This window comes from Urocampus carinirostris, chromosome 3, assembly GCF_059441175.1.
Source record: "Urocampus carinirostris isolate Australia breed hairy pipefish chromosome 3, RoL_Ucar_1.0, whole genome shotgun sequence".
Classification (NCBI taxonomy): domain Eukaryota; kingdom Metazoa; phylum Chordata; class Actinopteri; order Syngnathiformes; family Syngnathidae; genus Urocampus; species Urocampus carinirostris.
The window spans coordinates 10,480,893-10,503,899 of record NC_142351.1 but is presented as its reverse complement, the minus strand read 5'-3'; the positions used below and the strand labels follow the sequence as shown (position 1 = coordinate 10,503,899).

The following is a 23,007-nucleotide window of genomic DNA, read 5'->3' as shown; positions in this document are numbered from 1 at the left end:
GATTTATAGATAGATGTCTAGATAGATGTCTAGTTAGATAGATTGATGTCTAGATAGATGTCTAGATAGATGTCTAGATAGATAGATGTCTAGATAGATAGATAGATGTCTAGATGGATGTCTAGTTAGATAGATTGGTGTCTAGATAGATGTCTAGATGTCTAGATAGTTGGATAATACGTTTGAATTTGTTTATAGAGAACAGTTAAGTGCCATTTATACATACTTAAAACATCAAAACACCTGTATTTAATTTAAGACAAATAAGGAGGAATAAGTTCTAAGGATTAATTCAAGTAGTGAATTCCCAGGTTAACACTATTTGATTTTCATAATTTAAATGTAGATTCATTGGCACACTTGGCAAGCGAGGTGGATAACGTCTGAGTGTGCTTTGCATGAAAAAAAGGACTCTCTCTTCCTCTAAAGCACATGTGAAAACCAAATGACAGGAAACCAAAACGCGAGGTTGAATGTCAGACATGAGCCCAAATTGCGGCATTAAAAGAGCCTCTCTGTTCTATGATGCATGGAAATAAATTTTAGATTGAATGAAGTGTTTGTAGACGTTCTTGTAAAATGTTTGTTTTACAGATTACAGCTTTCTCATAGGAAACAACAAAGAAGCAGTATTCATGATAATTTCATAAAGTAAATATAATTATTAAAAAAATATGCATTCATCCTTTTATAGGAACTAAATTTAAGACTTAGTTACATTTACCCTGTGTTTGTGTGAATCCCTTAACCTCTAGGGTTGTAGGCAGGGTTGGGTAGGGATACTTCAACTTGATTGCTTCCAATTACTTTTGGATTACTCCAATACCAAATATGCTAATAAAAGACAAAAGAAACTAAATATGAATAAAATTATGACTCACAACACGTGGTAAGCTTTCTCTCCTGGCTTTGATCTCCGGCAAAACTAACATAAAATGCGACAGAAACAAAATGAAAATAAATCCAAACAGCTTGCCAACATCATTTTTGCCGTTCCATGTATTCCGTTACTCCCAAAGCCTGCACAAAATTGAGTAATTTTATTCATATTGAGCTTCTTTTGTCTTTTACTAGCATATTTGGTATTAGAGTAATCCAAAAGTAATTGAAAGTAATCAAGTTAAAGTAACCCTACCCAACCCTGGTTTTAGGGGCACTATTTCCTATGGTGTGTCTTAGCCCAGTCTCAAACTAGGAACCTTTAGAATGTTACACAAAAGTGCTAACCACTATGCTACGGAAACACAAATACGCAAAACTCATGAGTTAAAACTGTCCTAACCGATCAACCTTGAAGTGTTTGGGACTGTGTATTTCTGTGAGTGTTAAGAATTAGTCAAATTTTGAAGGAAAATGATCTCTAAAGGTGGTACTGCATTACAAAGTCGCTAACAAAGTATCTGCTTCCGAATGCTTATTGAGAGATGCCAGTGAACCCTGAGGACTTAAAAATGGTAAAGATACTTTTTACATTATGCATGCTCTGCCAATGGCTGTAAAGAACCCACTCGCAATGGTGTAGAAGCATAGATTCGTACAGTGAACTGTGGTATTTTAGTCAAGCAGGGTTCAGTACACGAAATTCAGGTAGCGAGACGAAAGTATTCAGAACTCAAGAGGAAGCAACCGTGATCCAAGAGGCAGTGGAGGGTTCCCAGTAAACCAAAGCAGCAAAAGTGACAATCCTCGTGAGGTTAACAGGTGGCATACACGCATTTCTGCATTGTTTAGCGTTCCTTGTTGTAATCAGTTTGATTTGCCTCATAATTCCCTTTTAAAAATAAACAAACTTGTGAGCTCATTTCTAAATTGGTCGTTAGCCTCTGACCTTTTCATTGAAAAGGTCCCAGATAGCTCCACTCATTCTGCCCACGACATAATGGTCTTCTTTACTAAGAAGATCCAAAGCATGCAGGAAGAAATTGCTAAAGACAGTATTAATTCAACACATACTAAAGCACTCAAATCTATAGATGCATGACAGGGTGGCTGTCCAGGGATTTTGTCCCGTTTTAGTGAACTGTCACTCGATAATCTTAAACAGATGGTAAATACGGCCAAACCGACGACTTGCCAGTTCGACCCGCTTCCAGGTTCACTTATTAAAGGTCTCTTTGGCATTCTTGCACCTTCAGTTCTAAATATTTTAAACATATCACTCTCCTCAGGTGTAGTTCCAGCGGCTTTTAAGTCCGCCGTCATTAAACCCACACTGAAACGACCCAACCTTGATCCAGAAAACTTATGTAATTATAGACCTGTGTCAAACCTACCGTTTATTTCTAAAATACTTGAAAAAGTAGTGGCACAGCAGCTGAATGATTTCATGTCCGAGAACAATCTCTTTGAATCAATGCAATCAGGATTCAGGGCTAACCACTCTACTGAGACAGCTCTGATTAAGGTAACCAATGATCTCCTACGGGCAATGGACTCGGGCGCATCATCACTTTTGCTGCTGCTGGACCTTAGTGCTGCATTTGACACAGTGGACCATAATATCTTGCTAGAACGGTTGGAAAAATGGATTGGTCTCTCAGGAAACGTCCTCTTATGGTTCAGATCCTACCTCTCAGATAGGACACACTGCGTTAAATATGGCGAATTGACATCTAAACCATTTAGTGTTACTTGTGGTGTTCCGCAGGGTTCAGTGCTTGGCCCCCTTCTCTTCAGCATTTATATGCTTCCACTAGGTGATATCATTCGCAAGTATAATATCAGTTTCCATTGCTACGCAGATGACACTCAACTCTATCTCCCGATGGAGGAATCTGCCACACTAAACTGTGGAAATTTGGAGGCCTGCCTCACTGAGATAAAAGAGTGGATGTCACTCAATTTCCTGCGTCTTAACTCTGAAAAGACTGAAATGTTAGTTATTGGTCCATCTAAGTCCCGTGACTTATTCTCTAAAACCGCTGTGAACATAGACAATTGCCACATCACACAGAGCGACTCACTTAAAAATTTAGTCATGAGTGTCATTTTCGACCCCGATCTGTCCTTTCAAACACATATGAAGAAAATTACTAGAACCGCTTTCTTCCATCTCCGTAACATTGCTAAAATTCGTCCTATACTTTCTCAGTCGGATGCGGAAATCATAATTCACGCGTTTGTTACCTCCCGTCTCGACTACTGTAATGCACTACTTTCCGGTCTTCCGATGACCAGACTCAAGAGTCTTCAGCTGGTACAAAATGCTGCAGCGAGGCTTTTAACAAGGACAAAAAAGTACGATCACATCACCCCGATTTTGGCTAACCTGCATTGGCTCCCTGTTAGCCTAAGATGCGATTTTAAGGTTCTCCTATTACTATACAAAATCATACATGGACTTTCCCCCTCATATCTTTCAGGTCTGATTTCCCCCTATGTCCCGGCCCGAAGCCTTCGTTCCGAGAGCGCCGGTCTCCTGGTGATCCCAAGAGCCAAGAAGTGTTCCGCTGGTTCGAGAGCGTTCTCCATCCGGGCACCGGTGTTGTGGAATGCTCTTTCCCCTGAGATCCGATCTGCAACCTCAGTGGAAATGTTTAAATCTAAGCTTAAAACTCACTTCTACTCTATAGCATACGAATAACCTAAACTTCTTATATGTAATAACTTGTGAAGCCCTTAGAGACTATTTGTGATTAAGGGCTATACAAATAAAAATGACTTGAGTTGACTTGACTTGACTTGACACCAACCTCGACCAATCGCAAGCTTGTTTCCATGGTCCTTAGCATGCCATAGGATAGGAATGCCTCTATTGAGAAAACTGACATGGCCAACTTTGGCTTAAAAAATCTTCAGCCAATAGTGACCGATTTAAATGACGATTGACACATTGGTTTACCAATAAAGTTCCCAACAGAAATGTGTTCATATTAACAATGTGTATTTAAATCAGAGCCCAAAATAAACGTGTGTCACGGAACTCGAGCTCCATTTTACTATGCGATTATCACTCCCAAGATTGACTTCTGGTAAGAGAGGTCAAACATTTACAAGTCTTTAACAATGTTGAAAATTGGCTAAAGTAAAATACATTGTTTCTGAGGTTTTAGACCTGTAAACTGGTCGTCTTCAAATGGCCACTTTTGGAAATGATTTGACATATCTTTGGAAAAATGTGTAAACTAAAATGTTTAGTTTTTCAGATTGTGATCAAATATTACCTGGGATCAGGTAAGGTTTCACGCTATTGTCCCAGCTATTTCCCAGCTAAGATGCCGAAGGTACACTCTTGCAGGCATAAAATTGCAAAAATAAATTCAGTCTAGAATAAAAACCTTCTATTTTTGTGGGTTCCAACTTAGATTACTCAATGTTCGTGACACTTGAAGTGATTATTTCAGTTTGGGACAAAACTCCACAGTGTTACCTTTCAAAAGAGAACAAAACCGCCTGAATTCTCCAATCAATTTACTTTGGGTACGCCCTGGATTGGGATTTCAGGCGAATTCTACAGGAGAGTTAAGGGGTTAAAGCAAAAAGATTGCACCAAGGCACTCATCAAAAATGCTCGGGTTTGCAGTGCACACCTCATATCAGGTAAGAGAAATTAAACGTTTAGGATTTTTGCTATTAAGTCCATACTAATTATTATATCGGCAAAATATCCTGTTATATTCTTAGCTTCAGCGAAATGTTAGCGTGTAGCCTAAATGCCAATATCAGTTTTGTAAACACTGCGTGCAACTGGTCAAATAACCATGCATTTCAAACCCATGTTGGACACACAATCTGGGTCATTTATTAAATAATTTAATTATTTGCCTATTTATTTATTTTTTATTTTTTAGGAGAGACATCTTCGATGGCATTTAGACTACACGCTAAAAGTTAGCTGTAGCTAAAAAAATAAAAAAATATTTTGCCGATATAACAAGCAGTGTTCCCTCTAAACTGCGCAAAGTCATAAAGTTGAAAAGTAAAGTCAGTAGAGTTTGTCGAGAACCGGCTTCTTCGGCTCGGCTCACTAAAAGGAACCAGCTCTTTCGGGTCCTAATCGGCTCTTCAGGTTGTTTTTGCTTCTTTAATCCCAACATGACCAAATATTATGTTAAATTATGCACAAAATGACTTAAAGGAATGGGGGAATAGAACAAAAAAGAAAAAAATACCAAAATGAAAAAGTAGTGAAAAGCTGAGAAAAAAAGAAACAAGAGGAAGAGAAAAAAAGAAGGAAAAAATTAGAAAAGAGCCATAAAAAAAGAAAAGAAAGAAATGTAGGAAAAAAGTAAATAGAGAACAAAAAGAAAAAAGTAACAGCTCGGAAGAAATAAACAAAATGAGATTTTTTTAAAGGAATTAAAAAATGAGTAGAAAAAAAACATGGAAAAAGGAAGTAAAAGTTTGTGTTGCATTCAAATAATTTCCAATTATATCAAGTGAATCTTGTTGCCAACATTGTACTTCCACTAAAAAATGTGAATAAGTACAGTTCTGTATTTACAACCGACTAAATAAGCCCCCAAAAATGTTAATATTATAACAAAATATATCAGGAAATAAAAAGAAATGGATATCTTGTGAAAGAATTGTAAGAACAAACGACGTCTGTAGGCCGTACAACCTTTGCAATAGTAGATGAGTCAATTCATTCAAAAGAGAAAAATAATTTTGCATTGCCGGAAACTCAGCAAAATGTAACTTGATGTCAAGTTTTGGACATGTTTGATGATTAATTATCTTGCCACACTTGGGATTATGGTTTCTCACTGTTGTTTCAAGCGTTACTCACCGACTTTGTGTGAACGCTCAGACCCGTGGAAAATTACAGGGAACATTGATAACAAGTAATATGGACTCGATAGCAACAATCATAAATGTTTAATTTCACTTACCTGATATACTGTTAGTGTCATGATTACCGATGTGAATCACCTGTGCCCGCTCCTTTGGCGCCAACTGCTTCGGACTCTGATTAGCTCCCTGTCCCTATTCAAACCCACTCCTACCTGTCCCCTGTTGTCAGTCCATCTGCAAACCTCAGTTAAAGCTAGGCAAGCCTTTTTTCAACCCCGACTCCCACCTGTTTTTGCTCCCGTCTGTCCCCCGACTTCGACCAGTTTTTGATCCTGACCACGTCTACTCTCCCGTCCCTGCTTTCGACCTCTTTTTGTCCCCGACCACGTCTGCTCTCCTTTCCTGGCTTACGACTCACTTCCTACCCAGACCACATTTTTGCTCTCCTGTCCCGGCTACCGACCCCTTTTCCGTTCCCGACACCGCCATCGCTCGCCATGGAAGATCCACTTCCGCGTTCAGAGCAAACTCCTTCCCGTGCCCCGCAATCACCGGATCGTGGGCGCAACCCTTTCTCTTTCTTCCAATAAAACCTGTGAGAAACGTATCGCAAGTGGGTCCTGTCTCTGTTCTGGTCCTGACAGTTAGGTGTGCTCTGCAAACCCGGGCATTTTTTATGTGCGCCTCGCTCCAATCTTTTCACTTTAATGCAATTAACCAGAACTGTCTTTTTTCTTTGATCAGGGGTTTCTATACACATCATGACGACAACTAGTAACAACAACAGCTTTCGTTCTCTCTGTCTTCTGACCATTAACCGTCTATTAATGGAAAACATTACACAGTTCTGCAATTCTGCTTTAGGCCAGAGGTTACAGTCGGGAGTAAAAAAGTGACAACCTCCACAATGCTTGTTAAAAAAACCACTGACACAGTATGTGACACAAGACTACCAAGAGCTTGTAGTAGTGAAGCTGCATGTCGAACTGACCTCATCAGGGACCATCACCGGTGGGTATTTGTCCTCGGATAGAAAGTTAAAAAGGCACCAAAGCTTAAAAGCATCCCGCTCTGAAAGAACGGTGTTTGAATTCCTGTTTGGTTTGTAGTTTTTCTTGGCTGTCAGGGTCCAACAAAGATCGTCCACATCTTCCTTGTTGAAAGAGCCTTCAACTACCTAAAATGTGAAAAATATATTGTTTTATCTAACTGTGGTCCGAAACGTGAAGAAATATATACAGGGTTGGGTAGGGTTACTTTAACTGGATTACTTTCAATTACTTTTGGATTACTCCAATACCAAATATGCTAATAAAAGACAAAAAAAACTAAATATGAATAAAATTACGACTCACAACACGTGTTAAGCTTTCTCTCCTGGCTTTGATCTCTTTGATCTCCGGCAAAACTAACGCAAAATGTGACAGAAACAAAATGAAAATAAATCCGAACAGCTAGCCAACATCATTTTTGCCGTTCCATGTATTCCGTTACTCCCCAAGTCTGCACAAAGTTTAGTCATTTTATTCATATTTAGTTTCTTTTGTCTTTTATTAGCGTATTAGGTATTGGAGTAATCCAAAAGTAATTGAAAGTAATCCAGTTAAAGTAATCCTACCCAGGGTTGGGTAGGATATATATATATATATATATATATATATATATATACAGTCTCAATAAAGTATCTATCTATCTATCTATCTATCTACAGTTTACAATGACGAGGTCACACTAACATACCCCGTTTAGGCTGTACTTTGCTAAGGAATCTTTTGTATATTGAAGCTTATTAAACAATATATGTTCACTGTTTAGACACTTTATGATGAAAACCTACAGAACAAACTTTAAAGACCCGTACCTATAAACTGTCACGGTTGCCATGGCACCTAATAGGCCCCGCCCGTGTGGCGCCAGCAGCGTCTCGTTGACAGATTGGCATCCTTTCTATTTAAGCTTAGTGCTCTCACTTACCCTTTGTCAGTCCGTCAACGAATCTCTGCCCCGCGAGACATGGGTTTTGACTCTGTCCGGTTTACTGCCTGTGTTTCCTGTCCGGTAATGTTTCCGTCTATTTTGTCCTGTTTAATATCGATACCCACTTTTAATATCAATCCTGCCTGTTCCGTCCTGTCCGGTATCGCCCCAGCTGTCTGATATCTGCTTGGGCAATTAGTATCGATTTTGTCGGCCTCTGGCTTCCTGTCTTTTCACGCCAGACTGCTGCCTTACGTCTTCCTACCAACGATCACCGAATCACTGGCGTTTGGGTTAACGTGCATGACTGCCCCATTTCCCGTAAAATAAAAGCTTGTGTGAGAAACGTCACGCATTTGGGTTCTCCTTCTGTTCCGGTTATTGACATAAACACCAGCAAAACACCCTGAGCAATTTGATTGGGGGGAGAGGTAGAGGACAGAGCTTTTGCACCCATAGTGCAAGCACTCATACGTCAAACATTGAAATAAAATGCGCTGGGAATTAGCTTTTGTCTGGAGAACGGGTTTGGCAGTTTTTTACATTTTGTCTTAAAATGTATTGTGTGGCTCAAAATAAAAAGAAAACTATTTTGCTATTATGTCTCTTTCAAAAAGGAGACAAAATTTGAAAGTGCTTGGGAGTTCTTTAGTGTTAATCTACTAGTCCTAGTGCAATGGTTAGGGAATCGATCCATGTCGCTTTAGCAAGATACTGAATCTTTGGGTGTATGAGCAGGGTTGGGTAGGGTTACTTTAATTGGATTACTTTCAATTACTTTTGGATTACTCCAATACCAAATATGCTAATAAAAGACAAAAGAAACTAAATATGAATAAAATGACTACATTTTGTGCAGGCTTGGGGAGTAACGGAATACATGGAACGGCAAAAATGATGTTGGCAAGCTGTTTGGATTTATTTTCATTTTGTTTCTGTCGCATTTTATGTTAGTTTTGCCGGAGATCAAAGAGATCAAAGCCAGGAGAGAAAGCTTACCACGTGTTGTGAGTCATCATTTGATTCATATTTAGTTATTTAGGGGTTATTTAGTCATATTGGTATTGGAGTAATCCAAAAGTAATTGAAAGTAATCCAGTTAAAGTAACCGTACCCAACCCTGTGTATGAATGTGTGTCAATTGAGGCCAACTCAAAATTTTAAAAAGGTAAACGTTTTATGTAAACAGTTTAGTTAGGATATATATTCAAAATCATCCAAGAATGAACAGAAATTTAATTGCTCGGGTCATTTTCATTTCATTCCACCACCATGCCAGTTTTTTTGTTTCTGGTTTCTTTGTTACTTTGCTCCATGCTTTTTTTCTAGTTGCAGTTTTGGCCTCTGTTCTGATTTGGACTAGTTTGGCTGTGTTTGGACATTTTTATCTTTGGTGAACTTTGTTTGTCACTTTATACCTCTTTTCGAGCACCCATGCTTCCAGTTCCCGCATGCCCGACATTGGTTTATCACCCAACAAAACTTAACAGAGTGACGCGACCACAAAAGGACTAAGGAGAAGGCTCCCACATCCCTGTCCCAGCGGCGGCTTTTGGTTCCTGTTTTGGTGGCGAGGAGAACCCACCCACGGCTGTGCAGAGTTGGGTAGGGATACTTTAACTGGATTACTTTCAACTACTTTTGGATTACTCCAATACCAAATTTGCTAATAAAAGACAAAAGAAACTAAATAAGAATAAAATGACAAAATTTTGTGCAGGCTTGGGGAGTAACGGAAAACATGGAACGGCAAAAATGATGTTGGCAAGCTGTTTAGATTTATTTTCATTTTGTTTCTGTCGCATTTTATGTTCGTTTTGCCGGAGATCAAAGCCAGGAGAGAAAGCTTACCACGTGTTGTGAGTCATCATTTGATTCATATTTAGTTTCTTTTGTCTTTTGTTAGCATATTTGGTATTGGAGTCATCCAAAAGTAATTGAAAGTAATCCAGTTAAAGTAACCCTACCCAACCCTGCGGCTGTGCCCCAGGAGCGAGGAGAAGGCCCCTCGCAGCACCTGGTTCCTGTATCAGCAGTGAGGAGAAGGCCCCTCAAACATGCCCTGGTTTTCTGTCTCGTCAGCGAGGAGGAAGCCCCTCGGCTGCGCCCTGGCCTCCTGTCTTTGCGGGTGCATAGAAAGTCCCTCGGCAGTAAAGAGACGTTATCATTTCATTCAAGCACCACACCAGGTTTGTTAGTTTCTGGTTTCTGTTACTTTACCCAGTGTTTATTTTACCTGTGAAAAGTGATGGGTCCCAGGGACTCGCATGCTCAAAAATCTATGGGTCCCAACAGAGATCTATGGGTCCCCAAAATTTTGTGTTATCCCGGTTGAAATTGTAAATCGGCGACAAATATATGATATAAATCTATATATTCATTCAGTTTTAATCATCACAGTTTATTGGTACCGGTAATACAAATCAGTTATCTCTTCAAGATTTTTCAGTTCGCAACAATATTGTACATTATACAAAATATTATTGCTGCAATAATTATATTAATCTATATTTTCATTCAGTTTTAATCATCACAGTTAATTGGTAATACAAAGCAGTTATCACTTCAAATTTTTCAGTTCATATATTCTTTGTGGTTTGCTGTCCTGCCATAGTTGTAATGCCTTCTCAAGGTCCAATCCATTATCATCCTCCTCATAGCGTAACCAGGAATATAATTGAGTCCATTTTGGCAGAAAAGTCCTTTTCTTGCTCGGAGTATTCTTTTGTTTATTTTCTTTCGTCGAATCGTTCGCTTCAAAACACATGTTTTCCTTGCCTTAACGGTCTTCTGGAGAATTTCTCCGCCGTTTTTTCGTGCCGGAATTATTGCAGTTGTTACCACTTTCTGTGTTGTTTCGACTCATTACCGACACTGAAGAAATTATTAATTTTTTGTTGATTTGCACCTAATACCAACTGTTTTTTCGGAGGCATACTTCTCTTTCACTCGACAACTGCCACAACAATGACGTCATCTCGAAGCAACGAGATCTCGTTTGCCGAGATCAGCGCGAGACCAAAACAACAATGGCGGATCTGCCTGACGAAAAATTTGGAGTGCGGTAAATCTTTGTTAAAAAAAAAAAAAGTAATCGGGTAATAATGACAATTTGGTGTCAAAAACGTTGCGTCCGGGGGACGCACGTTGATTTGAGACTATGCGTCCCCGGCAAAAATGATGCGTCTACGACGCAGGGACGCAGGCAAACGAGAACACTGCTTTACCCCTTGCATTTTCTATTTCCAGTTCTGGTCTCTGCTTCTGGTTTAAACCTTGACAGGTTTTGTTTTGTTTGGACATTTCGTTTTTTGGGGGGAATTCATGTTTGTCCTTCACTTTGTACCTCCTTTTGCTATTAAATCCAATCCATTTTTTTCGAGCACCCTTGCTTCCAGTTTCTTCCTCCCCCACATGGGTCCATCACCCCCCAAAACTGATCAGATATCACCTTATCCAAAATGTATTTGTTGAGATAGGGCATGTAGCCCTGACTGGAGACCGGACCGTCATCATCGTCCCGGAAGTGTTCCTCCAATGCAACTGGGTCATGTGGGATTGACAACACTGTGCAGAGGTTGTGCGATAACACCTGGAAAAGCCAGAAGAACAACAACCGCTTAACATAATTTGTGAAGCATACATGCATTTATCAACTATTACTTTTTGGGGGGAGGGGGCTATCTGAGTGACACTTTTATTTTCTAAGACAATGTGGTATTTTACAAGAAAAAGTAGAGAAAGGCTAAGGCTGAGGTGTCCAAAATTTTCAAAAGTGGGCCGGATTTGGTATGCTAAAAATGTGTGAGGGCTGACTATTCAACCTGGCATTCTTTGAACAGTCTTTAATAAATTCACCCTCCGTGAAAGGTTTGTCTGCCCCGTCGATCAGAGTTGCAATATCGTAACTTGCCTTCTCAGCATTTTCATTTGACCCGCAGGGTCTTGTGAAAAAGCGCTGCTTTGCTGTTAAAACAGCTTCCATTTGCTTCACCCTTTCACAGCGTTCGTTTACAGTTTTTTGTAGTCAGCATGTTTCGTCTGGTAGTGCCTCTTGATATTATATTCCTTGACAACAGCCACTCTCTTGGCAAATGAGGCGAACAAAGTTGTTTTGGATTTCGGTAAAAAAATACTCTAATTTTCACTTTTCCTGGAAGCTACGGCCCTCACAGTCAACTTTCCTTTTTTTATTTACTGTCACCATGAGGGGAATGTCGTGGGCTAAAGTTCTCAAGGAAAGCCAATGGCAAGGTGGCCAAAGGGCTACTGCCATTATCAGGTGAAATGGTGAATATTTCTTTTTATAAAAAAATATTTTACACTGAGGTCAACATTACTGGCGGGCCACATAATTATTAACTTTATGACAAAGGCTTCGAGCCAGTAAAAATGTGATCACGGGCCGTAACTGGCCCCTGGGCCAGACTTTGGACATACCTGTTCTACGGATCAGAGAACATTCCGGTTGAGAGCGCTATTTCTTGGTTGTATATATTTTTTATTTTAGATGTGAACAAGCATACTAGCCCGGCGTTGCCAGGCTTGGCTTTTCCGGGCTTTGTGTTGCCGGGCATTCTACTTAAGCGAAGTTTTTGGGGATGTGGTTTGTTGAAAAAGCACCAGAGTCACTAGAGAGTGACAAAGAGCAATATGACTTCATGAAACTCCAAAGTCGCTAGTACACGAAAGAAGATGTTTATCCATTTTGTTGGTATTTATTTGGGGTGCCTTGACACAAAACATAGCTAAAAACACTCCCAGGGACCTAAAGTACTACTGTGTAAGTTATCACAAAAATCGGTTCTGCCGTTTTCGAGCCTATAAGCCACATACAAAAACACACACACACAAACAACGGGAATTATAAAATAGTCTAGATAGATATTTCATATTAGTGTCACGACCAGAACGGAATCAGGACCCAATTGCGTAACGTTAACCACAAGTTTTATTGAAAGAAATAGGAAGGGCTGCGCCCACGATCCGGTGCTTACTGGAGCGAGAAGCAAGTCGCTTTCGTAATCGGATTGCGATTTAAATATGGAAATGGATCTTCCGTAGCGGCCGATGGCGGTGTCATGGGCGGAAAAACAAGTCGATAGCCGGGACAGGAGAGCAAAAACGTGGTTGGGGTCAGAAACGGGTCGTAAGCCGGGATGGGAGAGCAGACGTGGTCAGGATCAAAAATGGGTCGTAAGCCGGGACGGGAGAGCAGACGTGGTCGGGATCAAAAAACAGGTCATAGCCGGAGACAGACGGGGAGATCAGCAATGGACAGGTGGAAAAATGGGAGCAAAAACGGGACAGGCGGGAGTCAAGTCAAAAAGGCTTGCCTTGTATCAACAGAGGTTCGCAGACGGACTGACAACCAGAGAGTGATAGGACTGGGTTTAAAAAGGAACAGGGAGCCAATCAGAGTCTGAGGCAGTTGGCGCCAAATGAGCAGGCACAGGTGATTCAAATTGGTAATAATGACAATTAGAGATGAATACTTTCTATTTTTTTTTAATTATAATTTTTTATATTGTATACTATGCCAACCGGAGTGCAACCCTAATTTTGTTGTCGCAACACAATGATAAAAAAGGTGATTCTTATTATTTGTCTTTATTTAGCAGACAAACAGGAGTCCTTCCACCTGAGCATATTATGAACAGGGTTGGGTAGGGTTACTTTAACTTGATTACTTTCAATTACTTATGGATTACTCCAATACCAAATATGCTAATAAAAGACAAAAGAAACTAAATATGAATAAAATGACTCAATTTCGTGCAGGCTTGGGGAGTAACGGAATACATGGAACGGCAAAAAATGATGTTGGCAAGCTGTTTGGATTTATTTTCATTTTGTCTCTGTGACATTTTATGTTAGTTTTGCCGGAGATTAAAGAGATCAAAGCCAGGAGAGATAGCTTACCACGTGTTGTGAGTCATCATTTTATTCATATTTAGTTTCTTTTGTCTTTTATTAGCATATTTGGTATTGGAGTCATCCAAAAGTCATTGAAAGTAATCAAGTTAAAGTACCCCTACCTAACCCTGATTATGAAATATGCTGCAAGGCCTCTAACTACCCGACCACATCCTGCCTCAAATCGCGAAAACATATTGGGGCCATGCTAACAGCTTTAGTGGAAAAGTGCAAAGTGCCCACTCGTACCCCGACTGAATGCATGCAGGGGATAAGCCCTGTCACGGGGCTGAGGACAATGTAGAATTTCAATATGGAGTGCAAGCTAGAATGAGATAATCAGCATGAGGTCAAGAGTATAACACAAGCTGCATTCAAAAGCAGAGATGGCAATGAGCAACACGTTCGCACGTTCTCTAAGCTCTCGATGTTAGAATGGGCTTTTGACACACGACCCGTATTGGGAGTAACGCGTTACAAGTCAAATGTCGGAATTCAACTGTAATATGTGTCACGACCAGAACAGAAGGAGGACCCAGATTGGTCTCTCAGGAACCGTCCTCTCATGGTTCAGATCCTACCTCTCAGATAGGACGCACTGTGTTAAATATGGTGAAATGACATCTGAGCCCTTTAGTGTTACCTGTGGTGTTCCGCAGGGTTCAGTGCTTGGCCCCCTTCTTTTCAGCATCTACATGCTCCCATTAGGTGATATTATTCGCAAGTATAATATCAGTTTCCATTGCTACGCAGATGACACTCAACTCTATTTCCCGATGGAGGAATCTGCCACACTAAACTGTGGAAATTTGGAGGCCTGCCTCACTGAGATAAAAGAGTGGATGTCACTCAATTTCTTGCGTCTTAACTCTGAAAAGACCGAAATGTTAGTTATTGGTCCATCTAAATGCCGTGACTTACTCTCAAAAATTGCTGTGAACATTGACAATTGTCACATCACACTGAGTGACTCTGTTAAAAATGTAGGTGTCATATTTGACCACGATCTGTCCTTTCAAACACATGTGAAGAAAATTACTAGAACCGCTTTCTTCCATCTTCACAACATTGCTAAAATTCGTCCTATAATGTCTCAGTCGGATGTGGGGATTATAATTCACGCGTTTGTTACCTCCCGTCTCGATTACTGTAATGCACTACTCTCCGGTCTCCCGAAGTCCAGAATCAAGAGTCTTCAGCTGGTACAAAATGCTGCAGCGAGGCTTTTAACTAGGACAAAAAGGTCCAATCACATCACGCCGATTTTGGCTAACCTGCATTGGCTCCCTGTTAGCCTAAGATGTGATTTCAAGGTTCTCTTAGTATTATACAAAATCATACGAGGACTTGCTCCCTCATATCTTTCAGATCTGATTTCCCCCTATGTTTCGGTCCGAAGCCTTCGTTCTGAGAGCGCTGGTCTTCAGATGATCCCAAGAGCCAAGAAGTGTTCCGCTGGTTCGAGAGCGTTCTCCATCCGGGCACCGGTGCTGTGGAATGCTCTTCCCCCTGAGATCTGTTCTGCAACCTCAGTGGAAATGTTTAAATCTAAGCTTAAAACACACTTCTATATAACCTATATTTTTCTTGGACAATATCTTTGTATTATTTGTGATTGTAACATCCTTTGCTGTCTGGTAATCCTGAAAGGGGGATGCCACATGTGCGGACCCTTCTCAAGGTTTCTTCATTTTCCTCATGTTGAGGTTTTTGAGTTTTTCCTTGCCCTCATGTTGGTTCCAGATCAGGGGATGGTGTAATAATAGTCTGAAAAAAATAGTCTGTGTAATAACCTGTGAAGCCCTTTGAGACTCTTTGTGATTAAGGGCTATACAAATAAAAATGACTTGACTTGACTTGACAGATGCGTAACGGTACTCACAAGTTTATTGACATTATAAGACACACTTCTATTCCAAAGCTTATGATTGATGCCCACCTCATATTCTGTATTGTCCTGTCTTTTTCCGACTGCCTGCCTGGCGGTGATACGAAGGAGAAGGACGATTTGAGATGAGTCAGCGGACCAGCGTTTGACCTGAAGCATGTGAACGCCTGCATGGACCAGCTGGCAGAGATGGGAAGCTGCGTCGTGGCCGTCATAGACTTTCTGGACTAGTTTACAGGCTGGGGGCGTCGCTGCTGTCGTGCACTTTCCGGACAAATTTTCAACATGTTACCTAGTGTTTACTATGTTTGTGCACTGAAATGCTAAATGTAATTCACCCTGGTCATCCTGGAGGGGGATACCACTTGTGAGGTCCCTTCGCAAGGTTTCTCTTTTTCCTCACGCTGAGGTTTTGAGTTGTTCCTTGCCCGCGTGTGGGTTTAAGATCAGGTAATTGTGTCATTGTAATCCTGTGCAGTCCTTTGAGACATTTTTGTGATTAAGGGCTACATAAATAAATTTGACTTGACTTGACTATTAAAAAATAGAGGAAAGACAGCGCCAGCGACCCGGTGCTCGCTGGACACGGGAAGCAAGCCGCTCACGGGATGGGAGCGTGTTCCGAATGTGGAAGTGGATCTTCCGGAGCGGGAGATTGTAGCGTAGTTGGACGGAAAAAAGGTCGTCAGCCGAGACGGGAGATCAAAACTTGGTCAGGGTCAAAAAACGGGCCGTAACAGGAGACAAACGGGGAAATCAGTAACGGACGAGTGGAAAACGGGTGACAAAACAGGACCGACGGGAGTCAGAGTCAAAAATGCTTGCCTTGTGAAAACAGAGGTTCGCCGACGGACTGACAACAGGCGAGTGAAAGGACTGAGCTTAAGTAGGACGGGGAACCAATCAGGTAACCAGCAGCAGCAGCTGGCGCCAAACGGGCGGGCACAGGTGAGTGTCATGAGTCATCATGACAATATTCATTACTTCGCTAATTCTGAGGGACAGATTATTATTGACAATGTCCTCTTGTAGTTAATGGTCACTTTTTTTTAGCCATTCACGGGTGGACTTGCTGGTGTGTTTCAGATCTTTGTCCAATAGCACTTGAGTTTGAGGGAAGGAACTGATGGGAGGACCTTCTCCTTCAGGATCTTCTGGTAAACACCAAAATTCGTTGTTCCGTCAACCACAGCAAGCTGTCCTGGTCCTGGTGAGATGACTCGATGTGTTCTTTTGAGACAGCAGTAGTTTTTGCCTTGGAACTGTCCTGTGAATGCCATTTTTGGACACCGTCTTTCTTATAGTGAATTCATGAACACTCCACTGACCTTCACTGAGGCTACCAAGGCCTGCAGTTCCTTGGATGTCCTGGATAAGCCGCCGTCACACTCTTAGAGTAATCACTCCTGGGAAGGTTTGCCCCTGTTCCCAGTTTTCTCTATTTGGGGATAATGGCTCTGACAGTGGTTCGCTGGTGCCCTACAGCCTTGGATATGGCTTTGTGAGCTTTTCCAAACTGATAGATTTCTTTATTTTTTAATTGTGTTCTTGGAAATCATTTTTTGTGTCTGTGGCCTGTGAAATTGAACTTTCCCAAAACTCTGGTCAGTTACAGTTACAGTTACTTTGTGATTTAACAATTGCTGTTTCACATTGGGCCAGATAGGTTTAGTTTTTTTTGTGCCTTGAGAAATGGAATCAAGATTTTGAAACTGCATTTTGTATTTCCTTGGGTTGTCTCTGTGTGATATTAAAAATTTGTTTGATGATCTAAAACTTTTATGAGTGATAAAGATGCAAAAAACACAGAAATCAGGAAAGGGAAAAATACTTTTCTCAGCACTGTACCTTCAAAAGACACCTGATTACTGTTACGATGGCTCTGTGTCAAGCACAGAATATGATATAATATGAGGACACTGCAATTTTCGTCATGGAGATACTCTCCCAAATCTATAAAATCACGTCCAAACCGTATTAAGAGCTGTAAAACAAAATACTTACATCGGAGGTTAGTTTACATGAGCATATTTAATTGTCTGGCTTATACCGGAACAACGAAATCAATGGGGCAAACAGGAGCACAGAGTTTACGAAAAGAGTGCTGAGTTTTGGTCTTTTTATTTGTACAATTATTTTTGCAATACACCATGCCAGGAAAAAAAAAAGATAACATCTTGGCCAGGTTCTAGAAATGAAGAAGTAAATCTTGGGGTGGTCTAAAGCAAAAATGGATATGGAGTGTCTCGGCTAAGTGTTTGTTCGCAAGCCAGCAAAAGTCTTGTTTCTTCAGGTTGGTGTTCTGTACACGTTTTCTTTTATTTATTTTATTATGTTACTACTTTGAAGAATTACATGCCTCTGGACATCAGGGGCAGTACCTCTGGACTAGCAGACTGGGATGGTGGTCCCCTTAAAGTGTATTTTTTTATATTTGCCATTTTTAAGCATATAGTGTATCTGTTATTTAAGTATTTTATATATATATATTTCTCTTATATATATATATATATATATTTGAAAATTTTATGTACCGTACTTTCCGCACTATAAGGCGCACCTAAAAGCCTTTATTTTTTTCAAAAGCTGACCATGCGCCTTATAATACAGTGCGCCTTATATATGGATCAATATTAAGTCTCAAAGTCTTGCAACTAAAGCAAGCAGCCGCCGACTAGATTTTCCCCCGAAGGCGAAGTCGGCCGCGGTGTATGCTAGGATTTATATACCGGTGTTTCATTTCCTAACCAATGTGTCAATCATCATTTGTATCAGTCACTATTGGCTAAAGTTATTCAGAGGTAAAGGGGGCGGATCCTTTTTATCATTTACAGGCTCGCATAGGCTAAAGGGCGAAACAAAGCCTGCTATTGGCAGAAAAAGATGAGTGTGAATCACACGTTGGTTGGGTTGCACTACGGCATAGAGAATTTTTTTTGTAATATTCTGTATTTGTAAATATTTTAGTCTCCTGGATTTACTACACTCACGGTTGTAAGAAGACCATGGTTACGTATCATTATTGAACGTGATGGCTGCAAGAGAACTTAGGTGAGCTATGCGGCTTTATATTTTCCCGGTATCTTGTTTTAGAACAATCTTGATGTTTCTGTGATGAGTCTATTTTTAAACTAAATTCAATTCAAAGTGTTTTTTGTCATATGCACAGTAAAGAACGGGTTTCCCTGCACAATAAAATTCTCACTTTGCTGTCCACACAGTTGCCAGCAAAAAATAAAATGGAAACTAAGAAATGTTTGGCATTTCTTGAATCCCAAGATTTTAACCTTCCGAAGGATATTTGGAATGATGCATTTGAGTGATTGGTGACATCGTACAGACACTGTTTCCGTACATGTCTGAGATACGTATTTGCTTCTTTGCAAGCTTTGGGAATGTTAAGAGGGTAATAAGTTTGACTGAACTATCTGACTGTTTTGTCGACGTTCCCATTGTAGCGCCTTATAATCCGGTGCGCCTTATGTATGGAAAATATAGGACCAAAAACAATTTTTTGGGGGTGCGCCCTATAACCCGGTGCGCCTTATAGTGCGGAAAATACGGTATATAGTCTATTTGTGTTTATTATTTAAGTATTTATGCAAATGAGAAGTATATACCCCTCTTCTATTCGTGTTGAATATGCGTCTTGGCATTTTTTTTTTTTTTTGGGGGGGGGGTGTCACCTGGAGGTGGTCTCGCCCATGGAGTAAATTAGTGAAGAACCGCCACTGCACACGAAGGCACACAAATTAAATTTAAGTGGTTTAATCTTTAATCCGAAAACCAGGTTCTGACTAATCCAGTGCTGTACATCCACTTTTGAGGGTGATAATGGCTTTAATTGATATTTTCACGAAAAATGGACGTTCTTCCGTTATTTCACACGTATAGATCAAACTTGTAGCGGTAATTGTTAATATTCAAGGAGTGGAACAGGGATAGTATTTTAAGAATATGTGTGAGTTTGACTGAGGAAATTACGAAGAGTTTTGTTTAGCTAGGTGAAAGAAATAAAGATGGTCTTAAAGTAGAAACTCACCTTCAGCTGAGACTTGGAGACTTTTCCAGTTCTCTCCAAATCTAGCGCCATGAAACCATACCAGATAGATTTAAGTAGCTCAGAGCGAAAGTCCATGTTTGCTTGTCTTTTCACTTTTTCTGTATTCTTCCTTCCTCTCCGGGTGACAGGCACACACACCCACGCCCGCTGTGTCGCGCTGCGGCTACACAAACTCAAGTTGTTGACCTCCTCTTGGCGGCAGCGTCACCTACTGGACATTTTTGGTAGCCATCTTATCTTTCTCTTTCACTCTTTGTTTAGCTCAGGTGTCTCCAGGGTTGGGTAGGGTTACTTTAACTGGATTGCTTTCAATTACTTTTGGATTACTCCAATACCAAATATGCTAATAAAAGACAAAAGAAACTAAATATGAATACAATGACTAAATTTTGTGCAGGCTTGGAATACATGGAATGGCAAAAATTATGTCGGCAAGCTGTTTGGATTGATTTTCATTTTGTTTCTGTCGCATTTTATGTTCGTTTTGCCGGAGATCAAAGAAATCAAAGCCAGGAGAGAAAGCTTACCACGTGTTGTGAGTCATCATTTGATTCAAAACGAACATAAAATGCGACAGAAACAAAATGAAAATCAATCCAAACAGCTTGCCGACATAATTTTTGCCATTCCATGTATTCCAAGCCTGCACAAAATTTAGTCATTGTATTCATATTTAGTTTCTTTTGTCTTTTATTAGCATATTTGGTATTGGAGTAATCCAAAAGTCATTAAAAGTAATCCAGGTAAAGTAACCCTACCCAACCCTGCTTATACTCCATTGAGTTGGGGACCGTTGAAGCAAATGGTTTTACACAATAACAGCTCCTAAAGCAGGGGTGTCAAACTCATTTTAAGTCGGGGGCCACACGATAGAACAAACATTCTGTCGGGGGCCGGACTAGCAGATTAAAGAGAAAGAAAAAGAGAGATTAAGAAATAAGAGAAAGAGGGAGGGAAAAGGAGAGAGGGCAGGAAAAAGAAAGAAAAAGAGAGAGAGAGAGAGCGCGAGAAACAAAACAGATAAAAAGTCGTGAGAGAGGGGAAAAGAAAGGAAGAGGAATCCAAGGAGAAATAAAAAGACAGAAGGAGAGAAAAGAGAAAAGAAAGTGCGAAGGGTAGGAAGAGAGAAAGAGAAAAGAGAGAAAAGGAAAAAAGGAAGTTAGAGCAAAAGAAGTTAAAAAGACACACGGAGAGAAAGAAACAAAGAGCAACAAAAAAGAGAAAAAGAGAGACACAGAGAGTGAAAGAGACAGAGACAGAGAGTTGGAGAAAAGGGGTGGAAAAGAGACAGAGAGAGAGAGAAAAAGAAATACAAGTATAGTGTCTTTGTTCGAGGCACCTGGCGTTGGCAACATCAAGTTGACATAATTTAACCTGCAGCTTGTTTTTCTCTTGCGCTTCTCTGAGTGTTGTCTCGCAGGCCGGATTCAATCCCTTAGCGGGCCTGATCTGGCCCGCGGGCAGCCTCTTTGACACCTGTGTCCTAGAGGGACAGTGGCTTTATGTTTGTCCTCTAGATGTCGCTGTCATGTGTAGTGCAACCAAAAAAGAATCCAAGGAAGAATACAAACTATGGAGACTGAAAGTGTGCAAAAAGCAGAGGATTTTTCCGATTTTTGCCCAGCCTTTCTCAAAGAATCATAAAAAGAAGGGTAAAACATAAAAAGAGATTAAAAAAATGAATGAGAAATAAGAAAGAGGGAAAAAGGAAGACAGGAATAAAAAGGAAAGTAGGGGGAAAGAAAGCAAAAAAAAGAAAAATGGAGAAAAAGAAAGAAAAAAGGAAAGAAGGAAAAGAAAGGAGTTAAAGAAAAAAACACAAGAATGGACGGAACAAATGCAATTTTTCTCTCTTCTTTCTATTTTAAAAAAAATATTTTCACTTTACTTTTACTTTTTTCTCAGTCCTTATTACTTTTTTCTCCTGTATCTTGCCTTATTTTTTTATTTTTTTCTGTCTTTTTTGTTTAATTTTTCTTTTTTTTTTTTCTTTCTCTTCTTTTCAAAAGTAATAAGGTGCATTTTGGTCCCTTTATCCCTGTATTTTGTCGTTTTCCCTTGTGCCTTTAGCACTTGTTTTTGGTGGGATAATAGATAGCAGCGAAATCTATTATATTTGTGTAACCGCGGTGTACCTGTCCCACCAAAGATCCACATTCACGCTGGACTGGATGATGAGGTTTTTATTACAGTTGCTGCAAATGAATGAGTCACAACACGTGGTTAGCCTTCTCTACTGGCTTTGATCTCTTTGATCGTTGGCAGCTCATTGTAGACTGCCCAAAACATATCAAAGAGCTTTCTTTTCAGTTTACATAAAATACATTTTAGAATATCAACCATCACGATACATTTTTACATCCATTTTAACAAGATACTTTTAACAAGAGATCGTATAGTGTTTTTTTTTAACGTTTACAATGAATTCAACATAATTTTCTCTAGTCTGAATTTTAACCAACATATAGGCAGCACGGCGGCGCAGTGGTTAGCGCTTGTGCGGCACAGTTCATGTCATGGGAACCTGTCATGGGTTCAAATCCAGCTCCAGACTTCCTGTGCGGAGTTTGTATGTTCTCCCCGTGCTTGCGTGGGTTTCCTCCGGGCACTCCGGTTTCCTCCCACATTCCAAAAACATGCATTTCAGGTGAATTGGCCGGTCCAAATTGTCCCTAGGTGTGAATGAGCGAATGAGTTGTCTGTCCCCGTGTGCCCTGCGATTGGCTGGCAACCAGTTCAGGGTGTCCCCTGCCCACTGCCTAGAGATGGCTGGGATGGGCTCCAGCCCCCCCGCGACCCTAATGAGGATAAGCGGTACGGCTAATGAGAGATGAGAGATAATCCTTTTTATATATATGAGAAAATAGAATTAATAACAATAATGAGTATAAAAACGGGTACAATTTACCTGCAAATGAATGAGTCACAACATGCAGTTAGCCTTCTCTGCTGGCTTTGATCTCTTTGATCTATAAGGGGAATTAGCATTTTAGCACGTCACACTGGGTATTTGTATATTGTATTATTTTTGCTTTATTATTGTATTGTTCTCAGCTCAGGGATGCTGCTGGATATGTGAATTTCCCTCCGGGGATGAATAAAGTATCTATCTATCGATCTATCTATCTAACATAAAAGGCGACAGAAACAAAACGAAAATAAATCCAAACAACTTGACAACATCAATCACATTACTGTGCATGTTGAGAGATTTGTCAGCTGTAGTTTTAATGTTTAAAATTAACTTTTTGCGGAGCACCAAAAGATTGTGTCTTACCGTTGGCAGCTCGTTGTAGACTGCCAAAAACCCCGCCTTCCGGTCACATGTCAAAAGCCAAACCAAACCCTACCCCATACCAGCAGGTGGCATTGTTGGACTCATCATTGCAGGACACTTACACAAAAACTATACAACATATTTCAGCGG

General features: G+C 40.3%; 1 protein-coding gene across 2 annotated transcripts in view; it reads right to left on the bottom strand.

Annotated features, from left to right (window-relative positions):
• Nucleotides 1-20,012, bottom strand: part of LOC148368633 (differentially expressed in FDCP 6 homolog) — a 38,663-nt gene extending 18,651 nt beyond the window's left edge. For both annotated transcript variants that reach the window (XM_088329766.1, XM_088329767.1), the window contains exons 1-3: nt 19,560-20,012; nt 11,165-11,305; nt 6,728-6,913 (exon numbers count right to left, since the gene is read on the bottom strand). In XM_088329766.1, the coding sequence (XP_088185892.1) occupies nt 6,728-6,913; nt 11,165-11,305; nt 19,560-19,655 (423 nt within the window). In that variant the 5' untranslated portion in view covers nt 19,656-20,012. The remainder of the gene's footprint in view (nt 1-6,727; nt 6,914-11,164; nt 11,306-19,559) is intronic.
• Between the last annotated feature and the right edge of the window lie 2,995 nt (nt 20,013-23,007).